Source organism: Oratosquilla oratoria, chromosome 40, assembly GCF_046742065.1.
Source record: "Oratosquilla oratoria isolate Oo_2021 chromosome 40, ASM4674206v1, whole genome shotgun sequence".
Taxonomy (NCBI): domain Eukaryota; kingdom Metazoa; phylum Arthropoda; class Malacostraca; order Stomatopoda; family Squillidae; genus Oratosquilla; species Oratosquilla oratoria.
The window spans coordinates 31,988,966-32,016,266 of NC_134816.1; the positions used below are offsets into that span (position 1 = coordinate 31,988,966).

General features: G+C 42.0%; 1 protein-coding gene across 1 annotated transcript in view; it reads right to left on the reverse strand.

Annotated features, from left to right (window-relative positions):
* Nucleotides 1-2,544: 2,544 nt before the first annotated feature.
* Nucleotides 2,545-27,301, reverse strand: part of LOC143020758 (uncharacterized) — a 59,878-nt gene continuing 35,121 nt past the window's right edge. The window contains exons 2-5 of the mRNA XM_076177486.1: nt 13,425-13,552; nt 7,354-7,477; nt 3,946-4,157; nt 2,545-3,845 (exon numbers count right to left, since the gene is read on the reverse strand). Of these exons, the coding sequence (XP_076033601.1) occupies nt 3,143-3,845; nt 3,946-4,157; nt 7,354-7,477; nt 13,425-13,537 (1,152 nt within the window). The 5' untranslated portion in view covers nt 13,538-13,552 and the 3' untranslated portion in view covers nt 2,545-3,142. The remainder of the gene's footprint in view (nt 3,846-3,945; nt 4,158-7,353; nt 7,478-13,424; nt 13,553-27,301) is intronic.

Sequence of the window (27,301 nt, forward strand, 5' to 3'; positions counted from 1 at the left end):
CTACCACATGTTAAATATTTGCAGAACTTGGGTTGAAGGATTAATTGCTAGAATACCATGTCAACCAGAGAAAGTGTAGCTTTGGATAGTTTGTAGTTAAGTTCAACAACTGGTGGGTGTACTTGTGTCAAATGTAGAAGTGCCTAAATTCTTTCCTTAAACTATTTTGGGGGGAAATTAGATAATTTGAGTGGGTGAATTGATTGTCCAAGAGTAAAGAAAATTATACAAATTTACGCAGCTGCAAATGCCTGCATGTCGAAAATGAAAAACCAATGTACAGAACAGCACATTTGAAGCAACGTGATTTCTCTTGAAGAAATTCTATAGATTTGTTGCCTGCAGGCTTCACAGTCCAGTACCGTGACAACACCGGTATGGACCTGTCCATGCCTTCGCGACGATTAGGATGGGATAAGCTCATCGTAGCAGGGTTAGGGTAGACAAAACTGGATGATTATGGTGTATCAAAACAAGTATTCCCACTTCACGAAGCTCAACCCCTTTCGTAAATGCCACCCGAGTGAGACTGAACTCCATTTGTGAGGAATCCTCTGCAGTTGACATGTGAAACTAGGTCAAAACTAATGGGATATAGTCTTGTATTCTACCAGTAACACTTTTTTCTTGCGTCTAAATGCCTTAGAAGTATTGCAACTCGTTCTGCCATTGTCCGAAAGAGGCTGGATTCGAAAGTAGGCTGAGGGATATAAACCTTCTCCCACGCCCTCATTGTGACCCGAGATTCGGCTCCTAACCGGTCGATGTCAAACGTGAAAGTCGATAACTTTCTCTGCAGTCTTAATGTTTTCCAACAGCAACAAAAAAAAAAAATGCAGTGGGAGCTAATCGGTCCACACGGCAAATAAGATTAAGAAGCGACAGCTTTGCAACATCTTAACGACTGAACAACCCTTGTTTGTTGATCGCCACGCGTGAAGCAGGTCCCTATGGCCTCAAAACCCAGCCTGGTTGGGGAGCTGTCCTCAACATTACCGAGATTTGAACTTGAAGGGTGACATCCCGAAACCAGTGACCATCTAAGTCGTTCTGTTATTGATGCAAATACTCAAGTATCTTTGCTATATACTCGAGCAAACATAACTCCCCAATCTGACCAACCACAAAGTTGAACCATACTAAGATGCCCTCGCTGCTTGTGCGTAACAAAAGTTATTGGTTCTGAAGTCCAAGAAAATACGACCAGTTTGATGACGTGGGAGCACTTGTGGCCCGGGTGAGCAACTAGATTTCAAACTATACAGCACTAAACTCCAGTGAGGAATAGCTACAGTACGTGTACGTACTTAATGGAGTGTATGAGCACATTCCCTCGTCCATTAAGTGCCTTACAAGCAATTTCCACCTTGAAGTACTTTAGCCTATTGGTTCACAAATTCTATCCATGAACAGCAGAAGTCTAATAGTTGCATGACAACTGTGGATCTTATGGAATGAACAAGGACGGGAACTCAAAGGCATATCCATTCCTGATTATCAAGTCACAGGTGAACGTTGCGGAAAAATGTGGGTATGGCATCCGTCGTCCATTTTGATGCTTTCAATAATTTCTATTAGTTGCTACGCCATTACTGAACCATGCTAATGTGACTAAAACTGCCAGCAAGTCAACTACAAGATAGATAGACTTTATTTGGCAATAAATCAATGTACATGAAGTGCAAATAATAACACGTAGTTCGAAATAAATGTAAATTGCCGAGGATAACACAAAAAGCATGAACGCTTATTTCCATTGTGGTCCTCATCAGGTAATTTTTCTACATTAAGTCACACGGACAAACATACATAGGGGGTTGAGGGGACCAGACACACTCGTGAGTAATACCAGTCAGTACACATATGACGCGTAAACATTGTTATAGATTTGCTAATATTACTGGAATGTTTGTACACATAGGAACATAGAGTCCGAATATTTGAGCACCATCCAAAATGAACCTTGCATTCAGCAAAGGAACAACAAAATAATGATGAACTTTAACAAAACAGTATGAGTGAGTACTATATCGGAGTAGTACCATTAATAATATATTGCATTTTCCTACCTCTGTATCAACATGGATGAGTGAGTACTATATCAGAGTAGGACCATTACTGATATACTACAATATTCGACATCAGTAACAACATGTAGTTATAGTGAATCCTACACTGCAGCTAGGGTTACCTATTAATTAAATCTAACATTTTACCTGAATCTCGGGACGGAGTGGGCAATTACTATGAGTAGTACATTATAACCTGAAGGGGACCAGTACTCGAATGAGTAAAACAAGGAGAATGAGGAAAGAGGTCAGATAACTGTTCTCGGAACCTACCTGAGGCATATGCCATATTATGACTGGCAAAACAAAGGTGGAAACCAATTTGTAAACATCAATCATTATGCTCAACTGAACTTCTGAAAAAAAGGGGGGGGGGGAGTAGTGCCTTTGATCTCCGAATAGGAAGTAATGGTAGACATTCCTTTAATTTTCGCCATCAATCCAGTTCTCATTTGTAGGTGATAAAACTAAGTAATATTATAAATTATTTATTGAATATACAACACGTACATGTCTAAACTGCTCTACCTCCTTCGTAAAGAGGTAGTGCTGAAAGACTAATCTCCCGAAGTCAATCGTCTACAAACCCTGAAGTATACAACCACGCGTCACATCCTTATCAATAGCATATCGCATAATCTTTGCGCGAGCGAATACTATGAAACCACTTCTGTTGGCAAAAGGTACATACACTTCTTGTATAAGGCAGAAGTTATAAAAGTCTTGCTCCATAACCCGTTCACTAGTGACGCTAATAGTTATGAAAACGTCAATACCAAAGGGGTTAAATGTATAAAAACAAATTAATACATCACAAAAAAGTAATGTAGCACATTGGTAAAATAATACTAATGACCCACTTTAGGAGAAGAATAAGCGAAAGTAAAATGTTCCGTGTATTTCGATCACTGATCCTCTTTAGTAGATGTAATTCACATCTGATGAGGATCAGTTTGTGATCGAAATATACGGATCTTTTTAGTTTCGCTTATTCTTCTCCTAAAGTGGGTCATTAATATTAAGTTGATACATGATAATGTAGGTGGTCCGCTCTTGCGGTTAGGTCAAGGAAATTACTCTGGTGCGTGCAGTCCAGGATGACCAGAATGCGTAGGGGCAACAGCCACACCGTTGATGGTGACTTTGTTAGGTGGACTGATATTGTGTATATGATGCGGAGGCGTGTTTTCCTGCTGTACCCCCGAGGTTCTAGCTCGTCTTGGTGGTGCTTGAGGCAACTCCGGGGGCGTAACGAACCCTGCCTTCGGGTTTGAAATCGTCAACACTGAAGGTGGTGAAGTTTTCCACTGAGGTACTTCCTCATCCGGAGCTGACCCCGTTCTTCGTGAAGCTGCATGTTTCTTGATGAAACGCTTGACTGCATCGTGGGCACAGTAGAAGTAAATAATGACACCTACGAGGATCAAAGTTATCAACAAGAAGGCGAGAGTGATGGCAACAATGTGACCAACGTGGTTGGCATCTTCGAACGAATCTCCGTATTGGGTATCGACATCGATGTCGTTGTAGTCGTCGTATTCTGGTACGTACACTGGCGTGTCATCAGCCCATCCGTCTTCGGTCACAATTTTGATGTCTGCACACGCACGGAATTGTTCCTGGGGGCCACAGCCAACCATGCCTGTTCCGTTCTCGCATGTTCCCCAATTGTTTCCGGCCACGTAACGCCACTGCACTACACACTGGGAACATGTCAGGCCTTTGGGTAGTTGGAACTTCGAGAGGAATTTCTTGGCTCCAGGTCCGGGGTAATACCTGAAATACAATTTTAGGTGAGATAAGCTCTACGCTAAATATAATTTTTTTTTTTACTTGTTTATTTATAATTATTATTTTGAATGCTGTTCACGGTTACCTTGTTCCACCGTTGACGTTTTGCAGTACATATTTGTCGAAGCAAGCGTTGGTGACGGCTTGCCTGGGGTTGTTGTTGGGGCACAGTCTGAATTCGAAATAACCGTAGTGGTTGGCAGTCAGTTCGACGCCAAAGTGAATGACCTGGTCGATTTTGTACTTCCGTACGATCACGCCCGTGCCATACTTGCCTCCAGCTTCGTTTGCTCGCGGCTGTTGATTAATAATAATTACTAAATAAGTAATGTTTAAATCGGGCAAATTTAGGTTTATGAAGGAAATATGCAAGAACTGGTTTAGCATTGATTAATTATTGGATTACACTAACCATGCAATGATTGTTGAAACTATTGGTTTTAATATAATCTAACTTTGTGGGTGGTTCTGGACATGGAACTGACTAATGTTGGCCTTATGGTCTCTTGCAGACTTCTATATTCTTACGTTAATGAAATGGTTACCAAAACCTGTATTTGCCACTTTCAAGTAAGCATAAACAAGTGGCACGCTGTGACTGTTGTTTCTAGTGTTGTATCATTGAGATTTTCTCGACTGATAATTCGCGGGGCATGACAAATTAACTTTGCTTCGTGTTACTACCCCCCCGGGCAACGTTCAACTCTGCCATTCGCAGTCCCTTTGGATGGGCAAAATTTTAAGAACTGCTCGGTACAGTATGCAGGTTCGAATACAGAGACGTATTCCAAAGCACATTTCCTAAAAACGGGAAACTCGTCACCTATTGTAAATTATTTGACCTTTAGAATTTGAGCAAGGTAGGTTATGCGCAGCTCGTAGTTTTACAGGTAACTATTGTAGCTTGTATCTATTGATTCCACAATGAACGGCGTAACAAACATTTTTCCTCCCACGTATTTTGTTTTGTACATTAGGGTAATTTGTGTTCTTTCGCGTTTTATATAACCGCGTTTGAAAACGGCAATGTCAGCTTGACCTACAGATCTGAGAGCGTTCATGGTGATACCCACCTTGAACGACGAGTTCCGTGACAATTTTTCCTTTCATCCCGTAGTTTGAAAACCTCACAACAATTCATCAACTAAATGGTGACTGTGAAGACCTCTGCTTTTGATGTGTATGCATAACTGTACTACTCGCTTGCTGATCCACCATTACTGCAAAAGTCATTTGGATCAAGACAGACGATCCAGTTCTTATTTGAATATAATTAATCCTTTAGAGAGCCAATCATGGCTGGGGTTCCATCTGCAGTAAGGCCACTCAAGTTTCTTCTTCGATAAAACCAGTCGAACTAGTTTCCACCTTTGCAATGCCATGCATGACACGACAGTTAAACCGCGAACGAAAACGGCCAGTTGGGCAGTTTTTATGTCCAAAGCTAAAGAAAAAAAAAAATCTCGTGCAGTCCTTCGTTTTTTTTTTTCTCTCAATATCCTGTGCTCAGGTATCCGATCCGAAATGATTTTCTGACAGTCCTCGTATAATATCACAAACTCCCTCAATACGAGGCTCCAGATTTTTTTTTTCTTCTCTACTAACACTTCGTCGCAAACATTGGTTTTACTTTAAAGTAATTTGTCCATTTCTTCTGGAACGATAAGCTATTTAAGTCGCCATTTGTTACCCTCCCTTCCCCTAATTCGGTTTCACACCGGATGCGATGCCATAGTAGTCATCACGCGTCGGTGGAGTTTTTTTTCTTCCAACCTCAAATTAATCGGCGGTACCGCTCACCTCCCAAAACTTTTTACGCCGTGAAATCGCGATGGCAAATCTTTGTTTTCTCATCAATTTAGTCATTTAATATGCTGGAGGAAAGTTATTTACATCCAGCACATCAGATTCCTTTGAGAGCTGCAAATTGCCCCAACAGTCGGAGTAAAAATAGCCCAGTGTGATAACCCCTTGTACGAGGCATTTCGACGATAAGCAAGGGATGTCGACTGCGTAAGCATCGCTCCGTATCCGCCGGGACGCTGCGGTTTTTCCAAACATGGCCATGCTGACACCCCCTCCTACAGCAAGTAGAGTTTAAATGGTGTGCACGTGCCCACACATATGTACACTTGAAGATGCAAATTTTGATACGCGTAGGTTCCTGTACAACAAGCGCGTAATGTTTTTAGATGGACCTAAATCACATAACATTGATCGCGGTGTGACCACTCCCATAGCACACCAATTATCGCGTCTGCCTGCAGCAGCAAAACTTAATTTTTTCATGGCAGACTTAAAACTGCCCTCAATGGTAATGGTCGTATCTTTCTTGTTCTTTGATATTTACCCGTTATTATGATGCAGTTACGTTTTTTTTTTCTGTAAAAATAAATAAATAGAGCCATTGTCTTGGGGCCTGGACTTTGAATTTAGAGAGTCGATACTAAACTTCCCATTGTGTGTCGAGCGTTGCCATTCCTGCATTAAAACTAACCCATCACGCGAAATAATGCAAGTACAGAAGTTTTTCATTTCTTAGATATTTGGCGTTCTAGGTTCTAGATCAACGGGTGAACCCAAACATCGAGTGAAACATTACGCAAACCAGGGAGGTAACCAAAGTCAAAAGACATAATTCCACTCCCATTCACCGTCCCTCCCTCCTCATCTTAGCACCTCGTGGATGACTGGTCATCCCTGCATCTCGCCCATCGTCCTGGGTTAGAATAAATGCAGCAAGGCACAGTACATAAACGGCGAGGCCGCTCCATTCGATCGGCGACCCCCCCCCCCCGCCCCCAATTCCCCATTTATCATGTAGTCACCACATAAACGACATTGGAGCAAATTCTTGAGGCATCCTTTCCACCAAAGCTGTGCGACATCCCTAAAGCTGTGATATGCAAATGGTTATCCAATTTTTAAACAATAACATCACTACGATGCGAGACTATTTAACCAAACCAGTAACATTATACAAAAGATTAAAAGTATACAAGACGCGGTAAAATATTCAGTGACCGTCACTTGCTCCTGTGGTTTAATATCAAGTGTTATACACCCAGTGCTTACGTCAAGAAAGCTTTCCTGATGCGTGGTGCAATGCTATAGTTCCGAGTTCAGCTAATTTGGAATGCGTATCCTCAGTGTGAACTAGTCTATCCACTAAAATTACCTGAACACCTATATGAAGTCGCGTAGTTTTCTTCGTTTCTTTAACGTATCGTGTGCTTCCATAATTGTAGTATATAGAAAATGAGCAATATTCGTGGGGTCTCGTCTCCTACTCTCCAATTTATCATAACCTCAAATTCGTGTACAGATCCAATTGCATATACTTTTAAGTCCCATACTATAGCAATTCCAAGTATTTATGCATCTCTAGGGAAAACTGTTCCTTCACATCCTTTACATACGTAGTCTTCCTTAAGTTGTTCTACAGACCTCTTAAAGCCATACCTTTAATATCGTGTGTGCGCGCGATACTTACCCGAGGTGTATCCCAAGGATCACCGCACGGGCCGCATTTCCCTTCATTTTTCTGCCACTGCCGCGCGAACCCGCCACAGTACAGCTCGTGGTCGTTGTAGTTGTGGGGCGTGTCGAAACCGTACCTGCAGAGAACAATACAGTAAAATCGCAACACTTAAAATAAACACAACTTAAAAATACATTCGTGTCGTTTTGTGTGCGCAAGCACCGTCCTTAGACGTGCGCATACATTCAACGTAATTTGTTTATTTACTTTTAAGGCTATATTGCCATCAGTACCATTTCAACAATAGCCCAGCCAGTTGGTGCCATTATCAGCGTTGCCGTCGAGTGACGACACACACACACACACACACACACACACACACACACACACACACACACGCGCGCGCGCGCGCCTCGCTGGCGCGATTGGTAGAGTCCCTGACTGTCACTACAGCGGTCCGGATTCGAATCCTGCCCAGGGCTGAAATAATTTCAGTATCGCTGCGCTTCTAGTCGTTACTCCAACTCTCGTGGGCGGGGAGTTGGGATGTGCGCGCGTGTAAGGTCACAGCATTACCCATAGATCGGTCATACGAACTCTGAGCTCTCTTCCGGGAGGGAAGTAGCTGTCGATCGCGAGTCCAATACGTGATCCAAGACCATGATGAATCTCACACACACACACACACACACACACGAACAAGTTAGGGTATCCGCATGGGGTCGCATCATAATCCACGGATAAGTCCATTTACGAGGTTCGATCTCTCAACCGTGATGACAATTGCTGTCGATCACGAAACCGACACGTGACCCAAGACCATGGCGAGTGGTGAATTCTCTGTACACATGTTTACAATTTCGGACGCGCCATTGTGTTCTTTAATGAACACCAAACGAGATAAATGTCAAAGTTTCCTGCATTATAAGGTTAAACGTTAGCTGAGCGCGCTTCCTGCGTTGCAACACGGCGTGACGAGAATTGACGATGTGATGACTGATTCAGTTGTGTAATGTTACAAAATTACGAATAAAATAATTACAGCAATAACACCAGTTCTTAATACTATTACTAATAATTATATTAATATTAATTCAATAACATAACGGGAACGTCATGGTCAACGGCATGGGCCTGCATAACTTCTCTTTTGACAATCTGGGCAAGACACAAAACCTTGGCGGGAAAAGGACACGTCTTCCCTGAGGGCGTTGCTGCAACGGTCGACAGGGCAAAGGACAGAGGGCGCCCGATGTGCCTTGAAGTATGCGCTGAGAGAGACTGACTGAGTGGGTAAGGACAAGTGAAGCAATAATAGGAAAATAAATGCTGGAAGTGAGAGTTGAAAGTGGACAGGAGAATACTAGGGGAACCCGTTATAAAATTTAGTAAAAGGGAAGCGAGATTAGAGGTAAAGGGACACGTTTTAAGATGGAACAGGTAAAGGCGGCGATGGAGAGAAGAAAGGCGAACACCTGCAGAATAGTTGCACAGAGGAACTAGGAAGAGTGAAAGGTAGAGGCGAACAGCAAAATGAAGGACAAGAAATACCGAGATGGGATGAGATTTTGAAAACTTTGGGGAAAAAAGAAACTAGAGGAGAGGGTAAATGAAGGCTGTGTGATGAAGATGGGGAGACATTTTAAGTTGTGGAATGTAGGTCTTTGGATGCTCTGTGATGGTAAGAAGGTGTTTATGGTCGATGATTAATGAGAAACCTAAGTGGCACTGGACAAGATGATGGATGTAAAGGTACCTGCGTTGAATGGTGACGTGGAATGTTTGATAAGGAAGATAAATTATTGTGGAATTGCTTGGGGACAATTGTGAATGCAGTTTAGAGGAACCAGTCTGTTGAGTGTGGTCAGTTTGGTGTATGGACGTGTAACGAGATTTGGAGGGAAATAGTGGGAATAAGCTGTCTGGAGAGGAGGGTGCGTGCGTAGATCAAATGTTTGAGGCGAGGTATATGTTAGTTTCTGGCAAAAGGTATATGCCAAGGTTGATAGGGACACGTGGAGTGTATTACGATTGTATGATATAGGGGGGGGGGGGTTGTTGAAGGCGGTCAAACGTTTTTGCATGAGTAGGGCAAAAGTAAGGGTTAAGGAACGTTGAGTGAATAGTGGGAGATGACTGGTTTTGTGTCAGGGTTATGTGATGTCGCTATGGTTCAACATATACGATGAAGCGGGTGGTAGAAGAGGTAATCGTGAAAGTGGTAGGCAGAGGTTTGGAGTCCACGTGTGAGGTGTGAGGGTGATGGGGGCGTGGGAGTTGATCCAGTTGTTCTGATGACACTGCACTTGCGGCCGATTCTGAGGAGAAGCTGAAAGGATGCGTGAGAGGAGAAAGTCGAGAGTAAATGTGGGAAGAAGTAAAGTGATATGAACAAGGCGTGATGTGGGTGGCGGGTTGGATGTGTGTGTTGGTGGAAGTGGAAAGTTAACTATTTAGGGTCACAAGTGGGGGTGATGAATTATAGAGTAAAGGAGGCAAGTAAATGCTTAGGCGAGATGGAAAGCATTGGTAATCAAGTATTAGGGAAGTCAATGTACCCATTGTACTGTATGGGTCCAAAGGCTTGGAATCTGATAGAGGCAGAAAGTAACGAATCGGAGTACCTGTGAAGAATGGGTCAACATAAATGCCGACACATTTATATTATTCTATGATCACAACAAAACTCGTTACATTCGTCTTCAGTCGAGCCAGCCGGGGTGGCAACGGATAGAACCTCTTTAGTTTAGTGGCAGTCTCTCGGTCGAATGAAATTTCCTGCAGTTTACCTGATCACAGTATGTACAGTTGGTCCTACTTTAAGATTTGTCTTTCTACACCAGTTTTATATTATATATATATATATATATATATATATATATATATATATATATATATATATACACGAATAAATCACGTGATTCACAAAATGTGTAATAAAAACAATTGGAAAATAAAATGAAAGGTGACCGAACGTTTTCGTCTATTTAAGACATTTTCAAAGGTTCGGTAACATTTCATTTTATTTTCCAAGTGGTTTTATTACACACACACACACATATTATATATATATATATATATATATATATATAATATTACTAATGGAAAAAGGCATTATTCAAAACTAGAAAGCGTGCAAAAAATGAACGAAAAAATAAATATAGGAAATGTGCGAATCAAGCTCATTTAGAGGAACTCCATCTTAGGTTCATACTTATTGATTATTTAATCTATTTACTTTTACGGACAAGCGCTGCCGATCCCAAGTTATAAAGAATCACTGACTTAATGAAGGTCAAGGGTTATCCATATCCCTCCACCCAATGCACCGCCAAAACATTGAAGTCTCTAATTATATTTCTTCGAGTAGAGAAGCAAAACAAAAGGAGGCAAAAAGGAGAGATGTTAAATGGGGGAGGCGTATGACAAATTTGAAAGCAACAAAGATATTTTGGAAGGAAATCAAGAGAGGAAGGGGAGGTGAGTCAAGTAGAGAAGAAAAGGTAAAAGGCGCGGATGGACAGATCTTGACGGAAGAGGAGGCGGTAAGGGGAAGATGGACGGAGTATTTTAGAGAGCTGTTGAATGTGGAGGATAGAGAGGGATTTAGTGATAGCAGGGGAAGCCGCTAAGATGATGTGGGTGGTGATGGGAGAGGAAAATGGAGGAGAAATAAGAAAAGATGAGGTGCAAGTAGCTCTGAAAATGACGTGAACATGCAAGGTTCCTGGATTAGATACGTGTCATGTGTGTCTAAGGAAAGGTAGAGTGCCAAAGGACTGGAGGAGTGCCTGTGTAGTTCCGCTTTACAAGTACAAAGGGGTCAAATGCGAGTGTTGTGGTTTCCGAGGGGTCAGTTTGTTGAGTGTAGTTGGGAAGGCTTATGGGAGGGTTTTGATTGAGAGGATCACAGGAGTCATTGGTGAGGAACAGTGTGGATTTAGGAAAGGGTTTGCGTGGATCAGATATTTGTGGTAAGATATGCGAGACGGCTTTAGCAAAAGGTAAGGATTTATTTATTTTTTATGAACAGGCTTATGACAAAGGAACTGTGGAAGGTTTTGCAGATATGGGAGTGGGGCAGAGTTGTTAATGGCAGTCAAGAGTTTTTACAAGAGTGGTAGAATCTGTGTTAAAATGGGAAATGGAGAGAGTAAGTGGTTTGAGATGAATGTGAGACTGCGTCAGGGCTGTGTCATGTCACCATGGCTGTTAAATGTGTACATGGACAGGGTGGTCGGGGAGGTAAAGACAGGGGTAATGGGCAGGGGACTGGAGATTGGTAAAGAAAATGTGAGGTGAGCCAGTTGTTGTTTGCTGACGACACTGCGCTTGTGGCAGGGTCTTGGGGGATTATGGAAGTTAGTGTTGGACTTTGGAGAGCCATGCGATAAAGTGAAGCCGTCTTGCTGCATTGTGAAGCCGTCTTGCTGCATTGTGTTTGACCCAAGACAGTTGGCAGTTGCAGGGATGACCCGTCTTTCGCGAGGAACTGACATGGGAAGGATGGAAAGGGTAATGGAGGGGGAGTGTAATGGGGGAGTAAATACATTAATTTGACTTAGATACCCTCCTTATGAGGGGAAAAACGCTCTTGGTATATAGATGGAAGTCTATTGATAGCCACACTGTCCCCTATGGTACTCCACTTTCTCCATTAACTTTTCGCGAACCCCTTTTAATCACGCGCCTTTCAACATGGCGCTCCAGCATCGCCGCAGTTCGATATTATATTCCAATATTTATCCTCCATTAGTTGGACTAGACCACATCTACCAATCTAGGTGCTTCATAGGCCGGCATCTTAAGCCGGGTCCACACTTGTTGCATTTCCACGTATCGTATCATCTTTGCGTACCACCTAGTGATATGATACGGTGCAACAGGGTATTGTGCCCACTTGTTGCGTATCCGCCTGCTGTATACGGATACGCAACAAGTGGGTACAATACCCTGTTGCACCGTATCGTATCACTAGGTGGTACACAAAGATGATACGATACGTGGAAATGCATCAAGTATGGACCCGGCTTTATGCGATGCTGTCGGCACTCCCACACTGATGGGCTAGGAGTGTGTTTCTGTGTGTGGTCACAAAATAGCTGTCGATTATGTGTCCAACACGTGATCTAAGACGGTGGTGAATTCTCTCTCTCTCTCTCTCTCACACACACACACACAGAAAGGAGTGTCCAGTCATGCACACTCCAACACAAAGCATGACCCATATGCATTCTGAAAACTGTTCTTTGCTAGTTGAATCTCTTACCCACTGAACGCAGCGTTTGGCATCCGCCCTTCCCTTGTTAGGTGAGGAACGAGGTCATGCACACCTATACCATCCCTTTCCCCTCCCCTGTCCTCGCCTACACACCATTTGAAACAATGACGTCACTCTTCAGGACCACTGCATGCAGTTACCCGTAGCTGTCTCCATGAGTTCCTTTAAGCCCCTTTCACACTAGGCAACTAGTGACCGTCACTAGTTGCCTAGTGTGAAAGTCTCGGGCAACTGCAGAGTTGTGGAATCCTTTCTCATCATCTCATTAGTCGAAAAGAATGGCATCAATGGAGATGGTGTTTCTGTTGGCTTTGCTGGTCAAGAAAAAGAGACTGTCGGTGACGGAAACTGCCAGTGACTCGCTTGTTACCGGAGCGGGCAACAGCCATAGTCTATTGCGCAACCGGGCAACCGCAGTGGCGTAATGTGAAAGGCTCAATTTGAAATAATGGTAGGCAACAAGTGACCGTCACAAATGACAGACCCTAGTTGCCTAGTGTTTTGTCGCCAAGCTTTTTCCTTCCTGTTCTCATTATCATCAGCATCGCTCATGTTTGTACATTGTGTTCTAAGTGCTGCTAAGCAATTTCATTCAGCTGTTGGTAGAAGGCGCCATCACACTAGGCTATTTTTCCTCCAACTATTCTATTTTCTCAACAATTTACATAAATATTATTTGATACGCTCGAGGAAAAAGCATTTTCCTCCATTATAGTATAGGGTTCCCTCCCGAAAGCTTCAAAAGTCGGGAGGAAAAATAGCACAGTGTGATAAAGGCTTAGGGGCGATTCCGACGTCTCACCTCCATGCTGACGATCTGGACGGTGGCTCTACAAGTCGTCCGTGGCCAACGACTGATGTCAGCTGACAGGACACGAGTGTCAGGACCAACGAGACGCAGCTCATCCACGCCATGAGGGCTTAGAGGGCCTGTGGGAGGAGGAGGAAGAAGAACGAACATTATTACTTGGTCAGGGAAGATCAGGAGCCTACGTGAAGGAGACTCGAAAAAAATACAATAGTACATAACAGTAATAAATGGTAATAACGAATATTGCGACGGTAATTATAATGGTGACTGTAACGTTAACAGTAATGTTAATTCTGTTAAAGTAATAGTGTAATTACAAAAAGTAACGACTAAAGTACCGATAACGGCATATAATAGCAATGGTACTACTACCATTTGGTAATGGTAATAGTAATGACAATTAGTACCATTACCAATGGTGGTAACGGTGGTGGTAGTGGTAACGGTGGTAATAATAATAGTGGTAGTGGTTAAAGGGTAATGGTAAATGGTGGTAATGGTAATAGTAATGGTACCATTACGATCAATGTTACCATTGCAATGATTTAATTACCATCATAATCGTTACTATTATCATTGCTACTACCAGTAATCACGTCTGTCGTCAGCCGGTTCTATTCAGCTAAAGTTTGGGGGTGTGCGCTTAGGGCCATGTTCGCACCAACAGTTTGAACCGTGGCGGTTCGATTACGATGTAAAAACAATGTGGGGTGGGGTGGGGGGTCACATCCGCGCACTTCTTCCCTTTGTGGTACCGCCACTGTTCTCGCGCGGTTCAAACCGCTTGTGTGAACAGGGCCTTAGAACGGGGAATAACAATGTAACATGACTGCAGGAAGATCCAGTTGGTGTATGACTTGCAACACTACGCACTGAACTTGACCATTCCTTGGTGTGTGTGTGTGGGGGGTGTTCCTCTCCATTCTGTATCAATTCTTGCTACCAACAGACAGGGTCAGGCCAGGGTCAAGGCAAACCATAAACATTAAAATTCTGCCTCCAGGGTTTGAGAAATTAAAATATTTTATTTTATTTTACAAATTGCAACAACCGGGACTACAATGAAAAACAGAACTATGATTTCTCGACGTTTCTTGTGCATCGCGTCGTCTTTTGTTTAGTCTTCTTGATGAGACGCCATATTTTCAGTCATCTGCAGTTTATTATTATTTCTTTTATAATTTTCTATGTCTGTAAATCATCGAAATAAAAGTTTTGAGAAATGTGCAGCTACCAGCAACTTTTTGGTCAAATATTTTGCACTAACGTCAATTATACTTTTTTCTTAAAGTGTCGACATCCGCATTTGAAAAGTAGGCACAGACTACGACTTATTTTTTAAACCCCCTTATCAATGGGTCCGTTTTCTTTTGGTTAGGACTGTTGCTAGTCTATTATATTCATGTCTGAAGTACCCGTCAACCCTATCCCACATCCCCGGTAGCGAAGAAATCAAGAGGTCCAGGATCAGAAGAACCGGTTTTCTGAAACGCGTTTACATCGCGCTGCATTTTGTCGTCGTCGTTTTCCAAGTCGACCGACACTGAACCTCCCTCCCCCCTCCCCCTACATCCACTTCGGTAACGTGCTTTAAGACCTTCACATTAACGAGCGATGAAGACCCTAATTTACAATCTATCTAATCCCATGGAGAATAAAATCGTCTAGTATTGGCCACATCAGAATATGTTACATGATAGGACGCCGCCGCGTCGTCGGAAAGGTGTTGAGACGACTGAGGCCAGTGACCCCTCCAACGCATCTGCGCAGAATTCAAATGTCGCCTTTGACTTCATTTTTAGCACTAGCGCGGAATCCATTTTTAAGAATATATTATTTTTGTGCGTAATAACTTATATTGCCATCCATCTGTTATTCAGTGACCCTCCAACGCATCTGCGCAGAATTCAAATGCCTTCTTTGAATTCATTTTCAAAACTAGCGCGGAATCCATTTTTTCTTAATATTTAACATCCACGCAGAATACATTACTTTTGTGCGTAATAACTATTATATTGCCATCCATCTGTTACTGTACAGAGATACACGGAAACAGCGAGGCTAAACAAAGGCACACATATTCTGTTATTAGCAGAGGGCGAAGACGCACACACATTTCTATAAGGATCCCAATATGAATATACATTTTTTCTCGTTCTTTATTCTTGTTAAACTCGGTTCATATCCTATTTTAACTACTTGCTAGTCTCATCGCCATTGCTACATATACTTGTTTGTAGTGTATTAGTTTATATTTCGTCTACTTCATAATAGCTTTATATGACTGTAATTATATCAATTATACGGATTTATTGCCCTTGTAAATGTAAGACTTTCGGTCTTGCTTACTTTTTCTCTGATGTTACGTTATTTCTTAAAATATTTTTTTATCTAGTCTTTTTTGGACCTCTGTGATGCACTGGTTTCCATCTCGTTTTTACTTAAGCTCTGATCGAGCAGCTCCCGGTGATAACTACCTTAGTAGTGATGACATCGATCTAATACAGCTGGTTCGGTCGCAGTTAAGCGTCTCTTGGTGTAAGCTCCTCTGCTATTGCATTTATTCTTCTCTCTCTCTCTCCCTCTCTTTTTTTTTTTTTTTTTTGTCGGTTGCCCGGACCAGTTCACACATGAAACAGGCTAGTATGTCCACGCGTGGTGTCAGTATTAGGAGTGGCGATGCCCAGAGATCAGGAAGAGAGGGCACCCCTCGACCTCAGGCGGCACCCAATACCAGCGTTTCCCAAACTGGGCTGCTGAAATCAATTATAGGGGAAGCTAGGAAGTGATGCACACAAAAATCACATTGATTATGTATCACTGATTACCTAGTTGTGCATATTTGACTTCTTCCATGCTATTCTATTTTTCTAAGGTGTTCTTATTTCTTCTACAAACAATATTGTGAATTTGTTTCAGTTCTGAGAAAATAAATAATCAAGCAGTACACTTCACTTTCTTTTATCCTTCTACTACCAAAATAGGGGTGCTGGACTGCTTAGACATGACAACAGGGACGCTACTATGGTCGGAAACTCTGTCCTATACCAGTGGTTCCCAAACTTTTTTTTGGCCGCGACCCAAATCCAGATCTGAAGATGTGGCGACCCCCCAAGCATCAAAAAGCAATTTCGAAAGTCTTCTTTTATTGAAAACACAAGTGTAGGGAAGCTTTTGATTGATTCTTTTTTGTCTAACAAGGTCTCGCGACACACTTCGCGACCCATAGTTTGGGAATCGCTGCCCTATACAGTCTCAACTAAAGCCCTTCCGGGTAGCAATTCATAAGTGGAGAACCTCCGACAAGTTACCGGAAGAAGATGACTATGACCCTGCACGAACCAGTCTCGACCACTCTCCTGACCTTGTCTCACGGCCAGGTCAAAATGGGTCACATGTGTGACTCACCACGGTCTTTGAACACGTGTTTGATGCGTGATCGACAGCTGTTACCTTTCCGGATGAGAGTTCAGAGCTTATATATGGTCCGGTTAATGTGCGTGTGTGTGTGTGTGTGTGTGTGTGTGTGTGTGTGTGTGTGTGTGTGTGTGTGACACTTGAGGCACCAATATAAAAATAAACCTATAAAACGAATATGCACACAAACCCATACACACGACTCGAGGGCGCAGTGGTAGCGTTCGCGGCCGCCACTACGGCGGTCCGGCTTCGAATCCCACCCAGGGCTGAAGTAATTTCAGCATCGCTGCACTGCGTGTAGTTACTCCAACGCTAGTTGGAAGGGAGTTGGGTGTGTGTGTGTGTGCGTGTAAGGTCACAACATTACCCATAGATCGGTCATACACGAGCTCTCTTCAGGGAGGGAAATAGCTGTCGATCACGAGTCCAACACGTGATCCAAGCAAAACCCGCATAAGGATGTCGAGGAGATGGGAGAAATATAAGGAAAGGGGAGGTCACGGCGTGGGAGATGAAGACAAGACAAGACAAGGTGGGCGAGCAAGAAGCCGTTTTTGGACACTGGATGCAATGAGGGAGGAACATCGGCTGGGTTCTGATACTTTGTGTCTTCCTTGTACAGCGCCATCTGATAGTGTGTGGCTTCAGAAAACGGAGACTTCAATTCGGATGAGGTGCCAATGATAAATGTACAAGTTTCTTGTAAATTGTCGTACCACAAAATAAACAAATAAAATAAAATGTGTGTGAGGACAGCTTCACTCTATCGCCTCAAAATTCAGAAGATAAACCCTTGAAAATGGATTCTGCTTATTCAATCTGCTTACAGCCATTTTGAATGTTTATCATTATTAAAGGAGAAACACAGATTAAAAACTCTGTCGATTTCAGTTCCATCACCTCTGGAGAAGAAGAAAAAAAAAAAAAAAACTACAGCAGTTGAACGACCAAGAAATGGCAGGTTCACTTTCTTGGCGTCATCTGGAGAAGTCTCGTGAAAGATGCTGACAATCCTACCGAGAACAAGACTGGTTTCTAAAACATAATAGTATAATAATAATAAATTTATTTGGTAAAGAATCAATATACATGAAGTGCAGATAATGACAAGAAACACCTAGTTCGAAATAATAATTGCAAATTGCCGAGGATAACACAAAAAAGCACGTACGCTTATTTCCATTGTGGTCCTCATGATAGATAAACAAGATAGACTGCTTTGCATGCAATTATCACTTCAATAGATCCTGAAACTTCCTACTCATGTCTGGTAGCAACAGAGGTAAATTTCCCCTGGGGATGAAATATTACACGATACGGAGGATAATGTACAAATTCTGCAATACACTACACCTCGAGCGGGATATAATACTTATTTCTTTGCGTCTTCCTCCAAGTTGTTTATTATCTTTTATTCATTTACTTGTTTATTTTTTGTATACGAATAACTGGGTAATGTCCAAACGCACCCACCCAAGGAGGTAGGTATATTACGGAGGAAGGTTCGAGAATACCTGATCAACAGATCCATCTCACCCCTCGTGCCACAATCCACGCCAGAGGGAAGATTCTACGAAGTAGAAAACAAGGAAGGATTTAGGTCAACGACAGGCCTGGGAGGGAGGTAAAAGGAAGAGCTAGAGAGGTGATGGGAGGAGTAACCGAGGACGAAGGGGGGAGGACGTACGGTCACGGGAAGAGCGCGTTGCAAAGGTGAGGCGAGGTGGTGGCGGAGTTGAGTCAGTCGATTCTACATTCAAGACTTGGCGCGCATAGATATGGGGCGGGCTGGGGTCAAGGTAACGGCCCCGGGGTGAAAAAAAATAGAATTAATTGCAATTTCTCCTCAGAAGACGACCAAAGCAAGTTTATATGCACAATCACAAGTTTTAACACACGCTAGTTTTCACAACGTCGACAGCATATGTATTTTTTGTCGAGTACATATATTTCCCTATGTAGTATATCGCTTACAGTTAGTTATTTTTTTGACCAGTTAAAGAAGTTAAATATTTTTAATATCCTATTATGAAAATATGGGGTCAACCACCACCCCCCATGGAATTTGTCCAAATCTTAACTTCTATTTTTTTTTCTGGTACCTAACGCAACTCGGTGGGGGTAGTTACCAGAAAATGTGAAAAATAATAATAATAACAATTATAATATTTTAGAATTAGGGGGAGGACAGTTGCCCTCCCTGCCCCCTCCAGTGGGTACGGGCCTGGTATGTAAGACGTAATGTACCGGTATGTACACAGGTACACACGTACGTTGGGCATACATGGGGCAGGTAGGGTAACTAGAGCCAGGCAATGTGGGGGAGGGGGGGGGCTGGTGGTGGGATAAGGAAGGGGTGAACATTCTCGTCTTGCCGAGGTCACGTGCGTTGCATTCGATTCTGAGTCAGTTTCTCTCTCAAACCCCCCCCCCCCAACTTCAGGACCCTCAACCAAGTGATATCAAATGTCCTTTAATCTGAAAAATATCAATAATGAGCGTCACCTTGATGATTTTGGAAGATCCAGGTCCAGTCATCAGTCGTCGCTGGTAAAATTAATGTAGGGGATAATTTGGCAGTCTAAATTAATTTTCCACAATGTTCAAAATATTCCCAAAATGTTTATAATTCTTTCTTTATATTCGCTAATCCTCGTTTAAAATTCGTGTTGCATATAAATTCATTGCACAATCGTCAAATAATTCACTTTCACTCGAGTATCAAATGCAGCAATTTGTTAGTAGGGCCTATCGTTTTGAAACACTAAAAATATATACCTTACTTTTTGCTATGTAAGCGAAAAAAAAAATACTTGGACGTTGTAATTTGGTTGTATGTATACCAAAATCCTGACATGTTTCAACCGTTCAACTACAATTTTTACAGACAAAACGGACGATAGTACACGGTCTTGTGTCCCTGATCGAATGTACAAAATAATATAATCATCTCGCACACAAGGCAATGAGGGACCAGTACGGAATACATAAATTTACACAGCCTTGAAACTCTCCAAATCCTCTTCTCTTTTTGCCTAGTAGTTCTGCAGTGTATATTACTTCTCAATCATTAAATATTTAGAAGTGGAAAATGTAGAAAAGGCATGTTTAACAAACCGTGATAGCGAACGCTATTAAAAAAAAAATGGTGATCTTTTGCAATCATCCACAATATACAAAATTACATTATTACTTCGACAAATCCCTGTCAGTTGTTAAGAAACGGTTGGACGACTTTATGGATGGGGATAACAAGTGGTAATGGACATGGAACTGCCTAGTGTAGGCCTTATGTCTTGCAGGCTCCTTCATTCTTATAACTTGTTTCTCAAAGTAATGAAGCTCCTCCCTAAAATCACTCGTTCTCTCTAAAAGTAGCTATGCCCGTTTTCTTTGAATATCTCAACGATAGATGGGCTATGCCTGGAGACAACTTAGCTTTCTATATTTTCGTTCAAATTCCCGGTCAACACTAAGAATTTGCCTGCCTGGCTTTAAAAAAACAAAACAGAGAAAGGTGACTAAATAGATTAGAAACGCCAGGAAAGTTTTGACGTCTAAGATACCTTGATAAATTGATAATGATCGGAACTGTCATTAACGACATAATAAATTCGTCAGCCCTCTCAAAGGGATTACAAAGGATTACAATGTACACTTTAATGAATTATGCACAGTGCTCTGCAAGTACAGAAGCGTAATTACGAACCGTAACTAATATAAAGAAAGGCTGAGTTGATACACATTCCAATAACAACAATTTCGTGAGACGATTTCACCCCAGCGTCGCCACGATCCAAGTCGAAGAGGAGTCTGCGTTAAGAAGCAAACCCTTAATTAAAGCAACAGTTCTTAACCTTTTTCAGTGCCCTTAATATCTCAGAATTTTTTTTCGTACCCCCATCCAATACAATGCAAACATATGAAAATGAATGGTGATACAAACCTTGCTTTGCTTTCTCATTGTAAATCTCAGAAAAAACCTCGTACCCCCATCCAATACAATGCAAACATATGAAAAGGATTAGTGATGCAAACCTTGCTTTGCTTTCTCATTGTAAATATACAGTGCCACTGCACTGGCTGTCATGTCTCATGTCCCCAGATTAAGAACCACGGCCTTAAAGAGAGCCACCAAAGCTGAACGAGTCAAGTGATAATGTCAATCCTAAAACACTCAGTGGTCTACACTAAACTAAACTCGTTTGGTTTTAGATGCAGTATGTTGGAATTCTGATCCAAAGCTGTGTTCAGTTCAGAAATGAGCGTCAATATTCAAACACACTGATGGATTCTCCCACTCACGTGTGTGTGTGTGTGTGTATGTGCATTTACCTAGTTGAATTTTACGGGAGGAGAGCTATGCTCGTAGTGACCCGTTTTCGTATCTCTCCGCATCCAGCTTGTTCTTAAAATCTTGTATAGTTTTAGCACTCACTGTTTCCCCGCTTAGTTTGTTCCAGACATCGATCACTATGTGTAGGAAGCTATTCTTTTTCAAATCTCTTCTGTAAATGTCCTTCTTTAGCTTCTTCTCGTGTCCTCTTGTTTCTTTTCTGTCCCATTTTAAAAAGTGTGTGCATGTGTGTATGTGTGTTATATGGAACTCAGAGAGAGAGAGAGAGAGAGAGAGAGAGAGAGAGAGAGGGAGAGAGAGAGAGAAAGGGGAAGAGAGAGAGAAAGGGGAAGAGAGAGAGAAAGGGGAAGAGAGAGAGAAAGGGGAAGAGAGAGAGAAGGGGGAAGAGAGAGAGAAAGTGGAAGAGAGAGAGAAGGGGGAAGAGTGAGAAAGAGAAAGCGTGGAAGTGACTGACAGAGAGCAAGACACCGAGATCGCGGGAGGCTGCGAAAGATGACAAATGACACGGACGCATCCGCTATTTCTGAGGGGACGTGTTAATCATTGTCGAACACACGCACTCCGTTCTCTGCATGAATGAAGGAGTTCTGAGAAGCGCTTGGAACCACGATGATGCCACTCCTGGGGGTTCTCAACACTTCCGCATACAAATGGACCGAGCCAAGGCTACATTGCGTTATACGAGCTACAGGAGGTCCCAAAACTACTTTCGTTTGTTACTGTAAATGTATATGTCCATGTACGTATTATACACACACACACACACTATATATATATATATATATATATATATATATATATATACAGTACAGTATATATATATAGTATATTTCGAAGTCCAGTGCAGGCCAAAAGCCTTTTTAAAGTCATACCATGACTCACACGACTGCACCAATGCCACGTTACTCCTGCAAAATTCTCTACCCTTATAAAAACACATACAAGTTCACACTGTATGAAAAAATGCGATTCTTTCTGAGTACCAAATCAAAGACCACGAGAAAAAAAAATCACGCTTGTATAAACTAAACGTAAGTCAAACTAGGCCGATTTCCAAACGCGTGCACTGCTGCGAGCAGTCTCCGAGTAGCAGTTGTTCCGTGTGGCGAGGAGAGCACCCCCCCCCCCACCACCACCACCTACGGATGGTCAAAGTCATCTGGAATCACCCAAGAGAAAATCATCGACGACACACCCGTCAGTCGGAACAACTGATGAGTGATGACCAATGTGAGCTTGGATTCAAATATACTACGCAATGAATATATATATATATATATATATATATATATATATATATATATATATATATATTATATATATATATATAGTGTGTGTGTGTGTGTGTGTATGTGTGTGTTAATACCTTCTCCACGTCCGCATTTTCTACCAAACAAGAAAAAAAGAAGTCACCAATTCACTGCCTGATGCTCTTCTTCAGTGCGTAATAGCTGTCAATCACGTGTCCGGCACGTGTACCTGGTTTGGTTAATTACACACACACACACACACACAATGTATTTTTAGGATGGAGTCTGGTGAAAGTGTGTTTGGCTACCCTACTGGCCCAGTCGTGCCCCGGGCTTTGTCAACATTTGGGTGAAATCGCCCGAAATAAAGATAAAACAAAATATATCAAGTGAGTCTCGGGGCCTCGTCCCAATATGTATAATACATACATACATATATACATATATGTATATATATATATATATATATATATATATATATATATATATATATATATATATATGATGTAAGCGGAATAGGAAACACAGGAGTCTTAGTCTTGAGTTTATTCCTGACTAGTTTCGCAGGTAAAAGCATACCTGCGAAACAAGTCAGGAATAAACTCAAGACTAAGACTCCTGTGTTTCCTATTCCGCTTACATCAACCTGTCAGAATGTCTCAACATATATATATATATATATATATATATATATATATATATATATGTATGTATGTATACACACACAAATATATACATATGTTAATAAAGGCATGCATGTTGTCCTCTTCTATCTCCAAGTGATTTTATTCATCTCTGAAAATTTTCTTGTGTGCGTGTGTGTCTGTGTTTACTAATTGTAGTATGAAATAAGTAATACTTTTATGGTCCTCTTTTATTTTCCATTTACCATACTTAACCTAAAACATGCGTGCGTGTGCGTGTGTGTGTGCGCGCGCACGTTTACCTACTTACCTCATTGTAATATAAATTAAATAAGCAACATTCGTGGGGTCCTGTCTTTCTTTTCCATTCATCATACCTAGTTTAAAATGCGCACGCGTTTACCTAACGGCGCTTAATTAATTGTACTATAACATTCTTGTGGTCCTGTCGGTTATTCTCCATCTATCACACCTGCCTTAACACACGCGTATGAGTCACCACAATGGTCTTGGATCACGTGTTGGACTCGTGATCGACAGATATTTCCCTCCCGGAAGAGAACTCAGAGCTCATATATGACCGATCTATGGGCCATGCTGTGACCTTACACGCACACGCACCCCCAACTCCCCGCCCATGTGAGTTGGAGTAACGACTTCCAGCGCAGCGATACTGAAATTATTACGGACCTGGGCGAGATTCGAACCCGGACCGCCGTAGTGGTGAGTGAGTGTGTGTGTGTGTGTGTGTGTGTGTGTATTTACCTAGTTGTATTTTAAGGGAAGGGGAGCTACGCTCGTGGTGTGTGCGCGCATACACACAATGACGGACTAATACGGTCACGTGCAATTGTGGTGACAACAAGGTTAGTACTGCAAATGAGTTCTTCACAATGAATACATAACTGCGCCTGCGCGAGCGAGCGCTCAAACGCGCGTTTGTACAGTCACGGTGGTGCGCACCGCTCTCCTGGATCACCCCCTCCGTCCACCACGCTGGTCACTGGAGCAGGCGGAGGGAGGGGAGGGGAGGGAGAGGAGGAGGATAGGATGGGAATCGGGCAGAGGAGGAATGGGAGGCAAGAAGGACTAAGGGAAGGTAAAGAGGGGGTGAAGGAGAGGGGATGATGAAAAAGAGGGGACATGGGAAGAAGGAAGGGGAAAGGAGAGGAGAGGGAGGATGGGGAAACTAAAGGAGAGGGAGGGAAAGGGGAGAGGAGAGGGAGGGAAAGGGGAGAGGAGAGGGGGGAAAGGGGAGAGGAGAGGAGAGGGGGGATAGGGGAAGGGGAGGAGAGGGAGGATGGGGGAAGAAGAGGGAGGATCGGGGAAGGAGAGGAGAGGAATGGGAGGATGGGAGAAGAAGAGTAGAGGAGAGGAAAGGGAGGATGGGGAGAAAGAGGAAAGGAATCATGAGGTGGAAGAGGAGAAGGATTAGGAAGGAGAAGAGGAGAGGGAGGAAGGGGGGTGGGGAAGGAGATTCAATTGAATTGAGGGAGACTCTTCTTGAGCTTGGCTGCTCTGGTGGTCTACCGAGGGCCGGTATGTTACCGTACAAGGTATGGATGGTGAGACTTGTATATTAGCGTGGGAAGGGACAGGAGGGGAATAGGGGAGGGAGGGAAGGGTAGTGGCTTGGTAAGGGGAGGCCACAAGGAGAGGAGAGGTAGGGAGGCAGAAGGGAAGGGGTGAGGGAAATGAACGAGAAGTTTCCTGTACTCCTTGATGAATGCACTTATAATCAGGCAGGATGCCTTGATACCTGACTCACTTTTCTTTGAACTTTTTTTTTCCTGTCAGCTTAATCATGTCCCTATGAAACACTCAATTTCTAGTAAAATAATCTAGTGACCACATACCATAATGTGACATCCGTTTCCTGATGATCTAGATTTTTCTGGGTTTTCTTTAATTTCTTCTACGACGTTACACACCAAGTCCTAAATAACGGTTCCCGGGCGACGCGGTCGCTCAAACACCCCCTCCCTACCACCCCCTCCGTACTATTGCCGTACAGCTGGTCTGTGATTATTCACAGGAGCGGTTTTCTATTTAGCGTTCAGCGTGCTCCTTACCTTTTTAGTTATTTCAACGAGAATGACAACTCCTTACGTATATATTTTACCTTTTTAGTTATTTCAACAATAATGACAACTCCTTACGTATATATTTTCATTGTTAAAATTGGACAAATATCTGATCACACCGAATGTCGACATTTTTTCCTTTTCCTCCCTTTCTTTTCCACACATTCTTATTATCTCAATATTTCTCCTTGTCTACATTCATACGCAGTGTTCATTTTTCAGGAATGGGACAGAGAAAGGAGAGCAGAGAACGAGAGAATAACGACAGAAGACCTTGGAGGGCCTAAAATTTATTGAAATTATAAAAATAATAAACGAGGAATTCCGATGAGGTGAACAGACAATAGAGAAGGGGGGGGCACTGTGTAGGACGAGAACGAGGACGATGGGGAGGAGGAGGGAGAGGAAGGAGCAGAGAAGAGGGGGGAGAGGAAGAGGAGGGAGAGGAGGAAATGACGACAAAGGCGGGAACGTGACTAGGCGACGTAGACGCAGGCAGAAACAGTCATAGTGGAAGAATGCAGGAATGTGCAAGTCCAGGAAGAATGAATGGAAAAAAAATATATATATAGAAATTGAAGCAGACCTATAGAAGGGTAAAGATAACAGTAGAGAGACAGATACATAGAGGCATATAGAATTAATATACATTTATAGAAAAAAAAAACCGGAAATAGAATACAAGACATTATGGACAAAAATGTACATTCACACCCAACCGTAGAAATTCATATATGCATGCATACACACATACACTATATATATATATATATATATATATATATATATATATATATATATATATAGACACACATGTGGGAGTAGGAAACACTTTAGTCTTAGTCTGAGTTTATTCCTAAATAGTTTCGCAGGTATGTTTTCTCACAGAAAACTAGTTAGGAATAAACTTAGACTAAGACTAAAGTGTTTCCAAGTCCCATTTAGATCAACCTGTCAGAATGTCTCAATACATACATATATATATATACATATATATATATATACATATATATACAGTTATATATATACACATATATATATACATATACATATAAATATATATATATATATATAATATATATATACACACACACACACAGTTTATAGCAGCTGGCTTACATAAAGACCTAAAGGTCTCCTACAAGCCTTTCTGGGGAGTAACGTAACGTAAAGACGAACACGCGAGTTAAAATGCGAAAAATTAAAAACTTCGATCGAATAGATAAGATAAAAAAAAAGTGAATCACAAGAAAGCTCGTGCTCATCGTGACAAATTGAGACACAAAACCCTTCAAGGTGACCTGTTCATCGTGTGTGTGTGTGTGTGTGTGTGTGTGTGTGTGTGTGTGTGTGTGTGTGTGCGTGTATTCGCTAGTCAACGCACAATTAGTATTCATTGTCTAACTCAAAACCTTTTTGCATTATTACTATCACCATTATTATAATTATTATCATTGTAATTATTATTAGTAGTAGTATTATAACTTGGTTACTAATTTTCATCATTTATTTTTTCTTTGCAGGTCAATGTAGACGAAAAAAATAAAAATAAACGACAAAAAAAAGTTCTGTACAAAATGGTGTTATGTTGAGACCTACATAACTGCACATGTTGGAGGTATGTTGACATGGTGATATACGACAGAGAAAGCAAGAATTGAATTTCGTGTAAAACCGGGCATAAATCAAAAATAAAATTTTGGTTCTTGTGCGTTTTTTCAATTTAAGTATCTATATTCATTTCCTACCATTCTTTGTTAAGAAAATAAGATCTTAACCACACTAGGTTAGGTTAATCTTATCCAATTTAGAGATAACCATCACGGTGATAAGGTTAACCCTCATTTGGACTTGGGGGAGGTGGATGGGGGGTGATAATCCTTCTCCGGAACGCTACCGGCTGTTGCCTTGAAGTCACCCTCGCCCCTCCCAAGCCAACTTGAGCTAACTCGGCGTCGACTTCTTTTGCTGACGTCATGTCGTCTGTATTTACAAGGTCGCGGTTTTCCGTAAGATTGTATTCCATAGAGAGAAGCCTGACAATACATACTCGTATTATTTTCTATAAGTCATCAAACAATGATGTCACTATTGACTGTTGTCAATGTCACAA